The following is a 12,892-nucleotide window of genomic DNA, read 5'->3' on the forward strand; positions in this document are numbered from 1 at the left end:
AGGTCTAGGATGTTTAACACAGTCTGTTATGGAATTCTGCCAACTTGAACTCCAAAACAAAATCAAAAACAAAGCTTGCCATTTTTACAGAGAAACCGGTCATTATTTATTTATTTATTTATTCATTTTTATTATTATTTTTTTCTTACCAAGAAAATGGGTTTCTATAGGCTACTTTGAGTTACAAATAACTCACTAAATCAGTTTGCTTGCTAAACATATGCTCCAGTTGCTTTGATTCCTAAGTGAAAACAAATCAGCCTATTACATCATTATTAAATGATTTTCTATATAGTTACAAAATATTCTAGTTAAATTTATCAACGTGTATTGCTGCACTAGCTAGCTAGCTAGTAATGAAATCTTAGACTAAGATGAGCACTGTAAAAGCAATATGAAAGCAATCGTATCCTTTAGCCTAGTCCAACAATTATCTTTATAATAAGAAGGAAAACTATACTAAGGTATACCTGAGGTCCAAGCTTAAGTTATTTATAAGCCTACATGTTTTTGAGTTGTTGTAGTTTGAACCCTATGGTTATTATTCATGGACCCCACTTTGAGAACCATTGAAGTAAAGGATCACCTGACATTTATAGTTTTAGACCTAATATTGATAATGATATTAATAAATCAGTTTGATAAACACATTATTTTGCGACGATATTTCCCAATAGTGTTCACCAGAGTTACGTAACTTGTAGTGTATCAACAAAGCAGGCACTTAAGTCATTCTATGACCCTATTATCAATATCAGCTTATATGAAAGGACTTCAAAATGATTGTATTCTGCAGTTTTCCAGCACACTGCATTAAATCTTTCATTTTCAAAAGTGTCATTGTCCGGTTACAAATTCCGGTCATCCTGTCACCTGTCATATAATTTAAAAAATATCCAGATAACTTAGGCATTTTATTAATAGTAAGATCTCTACTCTCTTTAATATCAAATCAGTTCACTGTGACCAATAAACTGTAAGAAAAAGGAAAGGTATTTGATTTTGAATTAGCAATTGATGTAAAACACAATCAGCATTGTGGCACATTTCTGCAAAGTGGACCTTTTGATCCGGATTATGACCCTGGCTAAGATCAGACCTTGAAGGAGCATTTTGATGTAGTCCTGTACTATAAAAGCTCTACCAAGCATCTGCACTTCTAAAGAAAGTGAAATAAATAAAGACAAAAAGAGATTCATGGCATCATTGTGTCATATACTTCCTGAGAGGAAAACATTTTGCATAAATAAACATGGTGTGCACTTCATATACTATGAGGAACTTTAAACACACGCAAACACAAACGCCTAAAGCGTCACGTCTTTCCAGCAGCAGCCGTCTGTTCAAATCGCACACCGAGTGTATAACTGCGAATGGTAAGGGAAATAATTTTTTTTGAGAATGTTTATTAAGTATGTGTGTTAAGGTTATCCCCTAAACATTATTAAGTAGTAAACTAGTTTCCTGTATCATGAGATATATTGTCATATTTCCATGTTAGAATAATTTGAACATTAGGAATAAAATGCTAATTGTGCCAAGAATAAATCGTTATTGCTTTTAGTAAGTTTATGTTAAGTGATTTAGTTTAAATTGTTTACAAGTTGATATATTACACCACAATGTTCTGTTATTCAGTTGATTCATTAGTATGAAAAATCTAAACCTGTTCTCATCACTGAATAATACATTATTTATAGCCTCGTATATTTACATCCAAGATCTCATTTTAAGGAGACATTTCTCAATTCTTTTAGGAAGTGTACTATATATATATATATATATGTATGTATGTATTTAATAGCTTGATCATGACTCACATCATTAAAAACTAACTATGCTAATTACATTTATTTAAAGCAAGCAAAAATTTGTTTAACTGCTATTCTATTCTCAAACCTGATTTGCATTTTTAGATCGATAACAGCTGCAGGGAAATAAGGTATGATAAGGCAGGGAATGATGTTGGTATGGTTTAAAAAGGAAATAAATAAAATGATTAAAATAAGATTATAGTGTATTTAAAAAGTCTGCACATCCTTGTTAAAAATGGAAGGTTTTTGTAATTGTAACAAATGGAACCAAGGTACATCAGGTCAGATGTTTTTCCACCTTTAGTGCGAAAAAGTAAAAAAAAAACCAAATAGAAACATTTTATGGAAAAAAAAAGAAAAAGAAAAAACATACTATAACCTGGATCTTTAAGGGTGTACACTAATTGATAATGGGCCATGTAGCTATGCTCAGAATTATGCTCAGAATCACATTCAAACTCATGTTTAAAGATAATTATCATACACCTGTCATTAATAAAGTGATTATGATTAACCCTAAATAAAGATAAGCCTTTTCTGTAGGAAATCTCCTTGGTTTCATCCAATTGCTAAAGCCATGGTCCGCAAAGAGCTTACAAAGCATGGATCTTAGTGTCAAAAGACATCTATCAGGAAAGTGGTACAAAAGAATTTCCAAAATGCACCAAAGAACACTGTGAAGGCCATCGTGAACAAGTGGAGAAAATGGGGCACCACAGTAATGTTACCAAGAACAGGACGTCCTTCCAAAATAGACAAAAGGACAAGAATGAAACTTAAAAGGCTGCCAAGAGACCTGCAGCAACATTAAAGGGGCTGTAGAAATATCTGTCAAGTACTAGGCACCCTTTACATGTGACAAGGAGAATTCTTCAAATGTCTGGGCTGTGGGGTAGAATGGATAGATGGAAGCCCTTTTTCATTAAAAATAATCTGAGTCCACATAAAACACCACAAACCATTTGGCAATATGTATTATGATATGATGAGACAAATGTGATGAGAACACCATACTCATGGAGTAGCATGGTGGTGGCAGGGTCCTGCTAATGGGCTGCTTGTCCTCACCTAGGACTGGGGCATTAGTCAAGCTAGATTGATGTTTTGTGCATGTTGAAATCTTGTTCTGCTCACCACAGTTGTAAAGAATCATTATATGAGTTACTATATCCTTCCTGGCAGCACAAACCAATCTCACCATTTTTCTCAGACCTCTCTTATCAACAAGGTATTTTCACCCACAGAACTGTCACTGTCACTGTCACTGTTTTTTTTTTTTTTTTTTTTTTTGCAACATTTTGTGTAAACTCTAGAGACTGTTGTATGTGAAAATCCCAGGAGATTTCTGAAATACTCATACCATCCGATCTTATTCCAACAACCATGACTTTACATTCCTCTAGCATCTACCTGATGGTAGGACTGTAAACAGGCTTTGTTGGGGATAGGCTCTGTCCATAATGATATTGTGGACTCTCCTGGTGACCCTGGTGTTATGAATGTCCTCCAGTGATGGGTAGGCAGCTCCTGTGAGGGTTGGAGCAGTTCTAACCACTCGCTGAAGAACTTTGCGGTCCTGAGCAGAGCAGCTTCCAAACCAGACTGAAATGCTACTGGTGGAGATGCTCTCGATGGTACCCCTGTAGAAATTGCTAAGAATTTTGGCTGGCATGTCAAATTATAGCCTAAAGCCTAATAAAATTTATGCAAAGAAAGTCCCTGTAGCTGTTATCAATCTGAAAAGGCAAATCATGATTCATATTACAATAGCAGCACCCAAATGTTTTTCATGCATCACATAAATCTTATTATCATATTGTCACAATCGGCTGTTGTGAAATACATACATGTACATTTATTTACAGCACAGAGAAATATCTGCTTTAAAATGATATCCAGTATATAAACAATCCCACAACACACTGATTATATGATTTTATGTGCAGTAATATGAAGTGTGTGTGTGTGTGTGATAATCTTTCTAACTGCAGGCGTCCAACTGTTCGGATATCACCACTCTACTGTTGAAACACTACCTCTCACCCGTGTATGCTACAGAGTTTGCAATTGGCTTCCTCGTCAATCTGTTTGTGATCCTGTTCTATGTGTTCTGCCTGCCTTCTTGGAAATCTATAAATGTGTACATGTTTAATCTGGCGATTTCTGACTTAATCTGCCTGAGCACCTTACCAGTGTTGAGCTACAACTACATGAACAACCAAGACTTCCCCACTGTAGGCTGTGTGGTTACTCGCTACATCCTGCATGTTAACCTGTATTCCAGCATCCTCTTCATGATGTGGGTGGGTGTGGACCGACTATTACTGCTGTGGTACCCACAACGCAACCACATCCTGTTGACTTGGAAGGCCTCGTTGTTCGTCAGTTTCCTGAACTGGATTTGGGTGACAGCTGAGACCGGTCCTCTCATCAGCTTTGTTATCAATGACCTAAAGAAAAACAACTGGACCAAGTGTAATGATTTTGCCAGCATGTACCAGACCGACTCTGTTCTGACCTACAGCTTGTTGCTCACCACCATAGGATATGTGCTGCCAATGCTGACCTTGTGTCTGTTATCCAGTAGGATGGTTTCTCTGCTCAAGAAGAGAGAGGAAGTGCTCGGGACATCCTTCCAAAGGCCAGTGAGCATCATGAAGGCTGCGGCGCTCATGTTGCTGGTGTTTTACACGCCATTTCACGTGATGAGGAACATACGCCTCGTATCACAGCTGCCTTCATTGGGACTGTTTCAGTGCACAAAGGCCTATATCGAGGCTGTGTACATAATAACAAGACCGATTGCATTTGCTCATAGTGTCATAAACCCTGTGTTTTATGTCCTAATGACGGACAGGTTTAAAGAGGTCCTGCAGGAAAAGTGGAATCAGTTTAGAAGGTTGGCAAAGCTTAGAAGATTGTCATAAGCAAATCTCAATAAAAAATAACTGGCGTTCAATTAAATCGTATTGTGGTGCATGTTATTACATGTGGCGCTTCTAGTGTATATTATGCATTATATCAGTCCTAATCATGTATCACAATAATAAAGTAACTTACTTAACTTTGTGAACCCTTTTGAATTACCTGGTGTTCTGCATTAATTACTTATTATATTTGGTCTGATTTATATCCAAGTCAAACTAAAAGACAAACACTTTACCTAAAGTAATACATAAACAGTTCATCGCTGCTGACCACGTGCATCTCCCCATGGCCACAGTCTACCCATCCTACCATGTCCACTTTCAGCATGAAATTTTGCCATGTCACACAGCACAAGTTGTTCAAAACTGGTTCCATTAGAATGACAATGATTTCAATATACCTCAATGAGTGCTGGATTTGGCATGAATGAGTAGACTAAACAGTAATAAGTAGTGTTGCGTCAGAGTCCACCTTTTGTTGAGTTCGAGTCGAGAGCAAGTCCTTAACCAGTCGAATCCATGTCCAGGGATATAGAGGTATATGTAGAACTTTCATTATGTTACAAGTGTATGAAAACACAAATTAGCCTGTTTTGTTATTGTATCACATTATATTGTGTCCTCCACTTGGAGTTTACATCTCAGTGATGTGATGCGTCTCCATTGCAGTTATATAGTCTGAGAGAGAGAGAGTACAGAGTAGACTTACATTCAGCAGCAGCTCATAACAACAAGCTTCATGCTTTATTACTGCTTTTAATCTGACAACAAACTGAATGACAACAAACTCATTTCTGAACACGGCTCTGTAAAAAAAAAAAAAAACCCTATCAGCAGGGTTGATGATATTTACTACATTAAGAATTCACATTTTATGTGAAATTCAAGACTGGAATCACCACATGGGGTCTTATTTCACAGTAATGATATATTTTCTCAGGTAGGTCTATCAGTATTCAAGTAAGAAACACTATGGAAATTGAAAAAAGCAATTAAATGTAATATAAAATAGACTTCACTGTATGACATATACAGTGATTCTTATTCAATTTACTGAAGTTATTCAGTCAAATGAGTGAGTGAGTGATTTTCTCTTTATCTTTTGTTGTTTGATGAACATTAATGATTCATTAATGGTTTATTAGAGGTTTATTAGACTGCTGTCACTTTAAGACCTGATGCACAGATCCAATATACTGTATTGACACACCTCCGCTTTCCCCCCACAACTATTTACATTCACTTAAGACGTAACCGACTGTGTTTGCATGAATACTCAGCCAGACCTGCATTTTAAAATGATGTGTGTGTGTGTATTTGTTTGACCGTCCAAGCATAATACGACGCTAAAGAGAGCTCAGTTTGGTTTTCTGTGGCTTTCTGTGGTCAGGCAGGGAGATAATCATTAATTTCTTGTTATCTTAATTTTATGTTGTTGTTTATTTTTTATCTTTCTATTCATATTACACCAGGGGCGTTAGCTGAGCCCAGATTCTTCTCCATCAAAAAAAACTTTTTAAAACGCACTTCTAAATAGACTGTTTCGGTGCATTTTTTCTCTTGCACGTGAGGGCTTATTCCTTAAAAAATGTGAAAACTGGACAAAAAGTTGGATTTATCATAAAACTTGCCTTGGGTGTTATCACTGTTTGCAGGAATACCAGTCCAATAAAATGTAAAACTTTTTGGCTATCTAATATAAGAATAGGCTAGCTTGGTGTCGCTAGCCAGGGGGAGTCATAACTAAGCTATCATTGCATGGGTTTAGCTGCTACAGTGCATTATCTGTCCTCATGCTCTGCTTTTATCATGTTTACGCAACTTATACATATTCACGAACTCATATAGACATTTACACCCCTTGTTTTCATGCTCAGCATGTTAATGTTTCCGTTTCAACCCATTTACTGCTAAAAAAAATCGCCGTATATATCCATTTTTCCTCACACTGACTGTGTGAGCTAGCATTTGGCAGAATTGAGAGACTGTCAGCCAAAAAGACCCGAGTATTTCCACACTGTAAACCCTATTATTGTCTTTACTTAAACAATCAAGTCATCTTGACTAAACATTACTTAACATTTTTCATTTTGGACTCATAACTCAAAAATATAATTTAGTTTAATTTATTTACCTACAAAATACATAAATTAAGATGTCAAGTGTTACGAACTCAAAATCATGATTCATTAAAATATCTCATGCTGGTCTTCCTTCGATGTGATTGGCCATGCAAGGAGTTCTGCCTGGCAACAAGAGAACTAATGCACTGATTGGTAGATAATTACAAATGGCGGTCCTCTTTGTCTCATCTGTTGGTTGCTGCTGAGACCGGTTTCAGTGTGAAGTTAAAGAAGGGAGTTTTTCATCATGTGCCATTTTAAGTAAGTAAACTTATTATGTTGATATAAACGTATTTTGTGTAATTTTTAACAGTGAGATATGTTTGTTAAATTCCTAATGGTACATTTTATCATAAACGACAATGCAGCCATAATTACAAATACTTCCTGGTCAAACTTTGCTAACATAGCCATTAATTAACAATATTTTTAATGATGGTTTTGTGATGGTATGATAACTGAGATATCAAATGATTCTTTGTGATTTGAAATATTTAAGCATATAAGTTAATCATAGTTTAATCATGTATTTCTGTGAGAAAGAACATGGCAGCTACTACTTAGACCAATAGTATTTTTCCCGGACAAACTTTGCTAATGTCGCCATTAATTAACAACATTTTCATGATTTTGTGAAGGTATGATTGCGAAATAAACTTACTTCATATTTTGACTTGTGAGCCGCAACCATTTCGTGAAGTATTAATCATAAGTTAATCGCATGTTTTGAGAAAGAACATGGCAGCTATTACTGAGAACAATTAGTGATGTTTCATAGTCGATGAAGTCTATCTTCACACTCGTCACCGGTAATTATCTACAGAGCGATCTAGCTATTTAACAGCTAAATTTAAAATTGATCGACCTTACAGCATGTTTGTCACATTTTAAAGCCAGAGATCTTTATTTGCTGGTTTAGGCGTATTTTGAATAACGTTGTTTAATTATAATTTTAATTATAATTAATTATAATGTCATTTTCTTTATTATGTTTTTGCTTTGACTTTGTTAATTTTGATATTTTCAATTGTTTTTATATTACAGGTGATATGAGACAAGAACATGTGGAAATGTAGGAACATGTGGAAAACGTGACAGTATCTCATATTTTTTTGTCAATACAATTGATTTGTGTGTTTGATAGATTTTGATGCAACCTCTGATGCATGATCACAATACTCTATTTATACCGGTTTCTCCACTAGGTGTCTGATCATCGAATTCTATCACTCAGTGCATTTACATGGACAACAATAATCCACTCTTAACCCGATTAAGACGATACTTTTACGATACAGCAATTTTTAATTACCTTAATCTGATTAAGGTCATACTCGAATTAAGCTCTAATCGAATTAAGACAGGTGGAGTCTTCCTATTTTAGACGCATTATGGACGTGTATTACAGACATGTAAACACCTTAATCACATTATTAACGTCGTGTGAGAGTTTTCACCGCATTTTGCGACAGGACACGATCACACACGGCAGTGCTCAACATTTTACGGTGAACAAGAGTGTACGACTGCGTCCCAAACCGCAGACTTGCCTACTATAGGCCTGTAGTGGGGAAAAATACATGTATCTCGGCTACTACATAGATGGTAAGTACGCGGTTTGAGATGCAGCCCACGGCTTCAAGCAGTTGTCTATTTGCACGTACAGCATGACAAATAATTAACTGCACTTAAAGCTTTCATAAAAAAAAAAAAAAAATGAAATAAAAACACCCAAAACTGTATATGGTTCCATAACGAAGACGAACTGTATGTTGATACGTGAAATTCTGGAGGGACGTCAGTCGTTGTGGCGCGGTGACATAATGATGTGTGACGTTAATCTAATTATGTTCTATAACATGTAAAACGGGTACATGAAAGGAGTATTCTAAAAGCAACTCATATATAAACACCTTAATCACATTATTATCTTACTCAGAGTAAGGTCAATAATTAGATTACTGCTGTCTATGTAAACGTAGTCAATGATGGGCCAGTGGGAATCATTCGAAAACACCAATCTTCAGCCCCCTAACTCCTTGCATTTGACTTCCTCTATAGGGATAATACTTGAAGGCCAAGTGGTGATGGACAAAATGCAGGACCTCCCACAAGCAATGTGCCTTCTCTTTGGTCTTATTTATGCGTTAGACCCAAATTACCCCAAATTACTCACAAACACGTTTGATTTCATACAACGTGTACTGATGTCAATGGGGCAGAACACCCTCAAGCCTAAAGCACAGTCTTTGGCAAACCAGCTTTTTGGTTAATAAAAATGTTTAGGTCTCATTGTTGCAGATTTTGAGTCAGCACTGTTACACTTACATGCTCAGAGCAATTTTATTTTTTATCGATTTACTCCATTATCCATAAATGAAGGAGAAAAAGTATAAAAGTATTTTAACTTGTTTAAGTACACAGAGTTCTTCCATTGATGTAGTGCAGTAGTTAATGTGGGATATTGTTATTATTGTTACCAACTGTTCAGTGCAGTACAGTGTGGTCGTGACCCATTTCCATTATAGTATCGTGTGTACTGTAATTTCATTAATTTTGTGAAAATTGGTCAATTAATATTGGTCAATAAAGACATTCAATATGCTGTTCAGTATGTTTCATTTCAGTTTGACATGTTTGCACAAAGCTGAAACAGTCAAAAGTAATAAAAATGTAGTCAATTCGATTTAATTTATAATTAATTTTTAATTTCAGTTGAATTTTCTAGTTGAGTTCACTTAAATATGTAAGTACACTTGAAATTAACACCAAGTTAAATGAACTTAATTGTTTAAGTACACTATATAAACACCAAGTTCGGTGAATTTAACAGTTTAAGTGCAGTCTACATGAGAGCCAAGTTAAGTGAACTTAAATATACAAGTTTTGGGAGATCCCATTACTCAATTAAATTCAGGGAACGAGTTTACTCAATCAATTGAGTTCAGTCAACTTATTAGGGTTTTCAGTGCATGTATTCTCCTGGAAACCCTGTCTGATTGGTCTCACCTCCGTTCACTGAAGATACAAAATTCTTTTACTGATGTTCAGTTACATAGTGACAAACGGCTCCAAGTGGAGAATTATTCGGGGCTAAAGAAAAAATCTGTCCAGGTCAGATTATGCCCCTGTGTTACATATGACATGGACTCCACTGTACATTCCGAGTCCAAAATGTCAGAGTCCATGTCAAGTCTGAGTACAGATTTAACCGAGTGTATGACAAGTCCGAGTTCGCTGTAATTGGGCTTGAGTCTGAGTCTGGGATCGAGTACCCCAACTCTAGTAATAAGTATTGATATTTTAGTGAACCATCATAATTTATAGCTGCAGAACCTCCAACAAACTTCTCATGTAGTTCCTAATAAGATAGTAAGGGGGAATTATCGATTATTCCTCCTCACTACTTTAGGGTTGTTGTCTGTAATTCTTGTTAGAGATGTGTCCTCATACTTTTGGCCAAATTAGCACATCTTAATCTGGCAATTTTATTTCACTCTTCCTTTCAAGAATACTCCAGATCTACTTGAAAATAGGATTTAGATCTGGGCTGTGACTGGGCCATTCCAATATGCTGATCTTCTTCTCCTGAAGCCATTCCTTTGTTCTTTATCTCTGAGGACAAATAAACTAACTAACTAACTAACTAACTATCTATCCATTCATCTATCTATCTATCTATCTATCTATCTATCTATCTATCTATCTATCTATCTATCTATCTATCTCAGTGTCATCAAAAAACAAAAAAAAAACAAACAAACCAGAACATAATCAATACACTTATATAGTATTTAATGTGTATTTCTGAATCTAGTGCTTTCAAATGATACCTTGTTTATGTGTGTAGGCAGAAGGAATGATTAGCAGTGAGCATTTTATTTCGGTTATGTCACTTATGCACTCTCACTAAAATGGTGGTGGCTTGCTTCTTCTTCGTCTTCTTTTTTCATCTTCTTCTTCGTAGGCAAGACAGTTTTGTACTTTTATGTAACTTCAGGGAACGTGAACAAATGCGCGAATTTCAATGGTCGAGCACTTTTTGATGCGGTGCGTCAAAAAAATCAACGAACCACTCTACGTTAAAAAAAATTTATGCTTTGACGCCACACATTTTACGCCTGGGTGTGAACACTCTCATTGACAGCTACTGGGGCGTTAAATGGATTGTTTTTCGTGCTGCGAAAATCCTCCTGGTGTGAACAGGGCTTAAGTTTTGCCCTGATCATCCATCTATCTATCCATCCATCCATCCATCCATTTTCTATAACCCTTATCCTACACAGGGTCACCTGGAGAATGGAGCCCATCCCAGGGGACTCAGGGCACAAGTTGGGGGACACCCTGGATGAGGTGCCAACTGATTGCATGGCACAATCACACACCCATTAACACAGTGCAAACAACTTAGAGATGCCAATCAGCTGACAATGCATGTCTTTGGGCTGGCGAAGGAAACCGGAGTACCTGGAGGAAACCCCATATGCACAGGGAGAACATGCAAACTGAAAATCAGACTCCCAAGCTTGGAGGTGTGAAGCAAACAAACTAAAGTTTGAAGTAAATTACTGTAATTCAGACAGACCGACCTTTCCTGTTTGTCTGCGTTTAAGCCACATGTGAAATCAGCAGTTATGAAATTGCTGAAGACTCTTCCTGCTTAGTGACCTACAGTGATAATTAACTGGGACTCTCATCCTCAGTGACTTCTCGGTTCTGACTGAACTGTAAAAAGATGAATTCATGTTAAATCACAGCACAGAGAACAAGGATGTTTGAGGACTTTGCTGTCAAATCAAGTTGCTCCGAGTTGTCTCATTTATCTCATTTATTTCTGCATACATTTAATGCATACTGTAAACATGCATTCTGTTATACACTAAACATACTCCAAGCCTAGTTTTATACATTATCATTGAATTTGATTTTCAGTCACTCATATTCATGGATTTATTTTTTACATGTACTTCGAGGAGTTTCTAAGATCACTCTTATGCACTATTTCATGACTTTCTGGCTTGATTTCACCTGTAGATCAATGGTTTGGCACATATATGAGATTTTATCAGAATTTGACCTGTCCATTTGACTTGGAGTGGTCCTGTACGAGAAATTAACATTATGGTGGCCATATAACTTAAATGAAATGACATTAAATGGCAGATAATGTTGCAGTATGAGTGCTGGCTTTCAGTTATTCACTGAGGGGAAACTGTGAAGAAGAGTTAAGAAGATTGCTCTTAGCTTTTGGTAGTTTATCAGAACAATGTGGAAATAGCACGTTTAAGAATGTTACACTCTATCGCTTGTAAAGAATCGGAGGCAAAATATTTCAAGTTGTTTTTACATTGTAAAAAGTGACAAAGGTGCTGATGCTTTGAACATGTGCACCACAACAACACAGCGAGAAACATGTAGGACATGGGAACTTAGATCCCCTATCACCTTCCCCTAGTGAAAAAAAGGCAAGTCAGCAAAAAAAAACAAAAAAACAAAACCCGTCTTTCTCATCAGCAGGTGTTTTCTGACCACACCCTTCATATCTTTATTCAGTGCGTTTGTGTGTATACAAAATATCCTTTTACTCATAAACTGGGAATTTCAGGACACAATCACAACAGCAATCGTTTATTATCAAAAATAATTTTCTACATATACATATTCAATACATGTGCAATAACATAGAGCAACCAGCAGAGTGCCAAAGTCCTACTCGAGAATAAAATATATTTTTAAAATAATTGTTATAATTCTAAATTGTTAGAATTGTAACACCTCGTATCATTACATTGTTCTTGATCTTTATGTTATTTAATTGGACATTATCAAAACTTAAATATGAAGTATTTAAAGCCTTTTTAAAAAAAAGTAGTACTATTTCTATACTATATCAGTTTGCCTTTCTTTTCAGCTGTTTATTTAATTAAATCTGCTTTAACTTCACATTGTAAAGCATGTATGAAAGGTTCTATATAAATAATAATGCAAAGAAGGACATGACTACAAAGCACATGGACTACAACTCAAT

At 36.0% G+C, this 12,892-nt stretch overlaps 1 protein-coding gene across 1 annotated transcript; it reads left to right on the plus strand.

Moving 5' to 3' along the window:
• The first annotated feature begins 1,298 nt into the window (after positions 1-1,298).
• Positions 1,299-4,833, plus strand: LOC108273563 (succinate receptor 1). The gene is made up of 2 exons (XM_017482839.3): positions 1,299-1,376; positions 3,806-4,833. Exons 1-2 carry the CDS (start codon positions 1,374-1,376, stop codon positions 4,739-4,741), a joined length of 939 nt encoding a protein of 312 aa, XP_017338328.1. The 5' UTR covers positions 1,299-1,373; the 3' UTR covers positions 4,742-4,833.
• Positions 4,834-12,892: the final 8,059 nt, after the last annotated feature.

This window comes from Ictalurus punctatus, chromosome 13, assembly GCF_001660625.3.
Source record: "Ictalurus punctatus breed USDA103 chromosome 13, Coco_2.0, whole genome shotgun sequence".
NCBI lineage: Eukaryota > Metazoa > Chordata > Actinopteri > Siluriformes > Ictaluridae > Ictalurus > Ictalurus punctatus.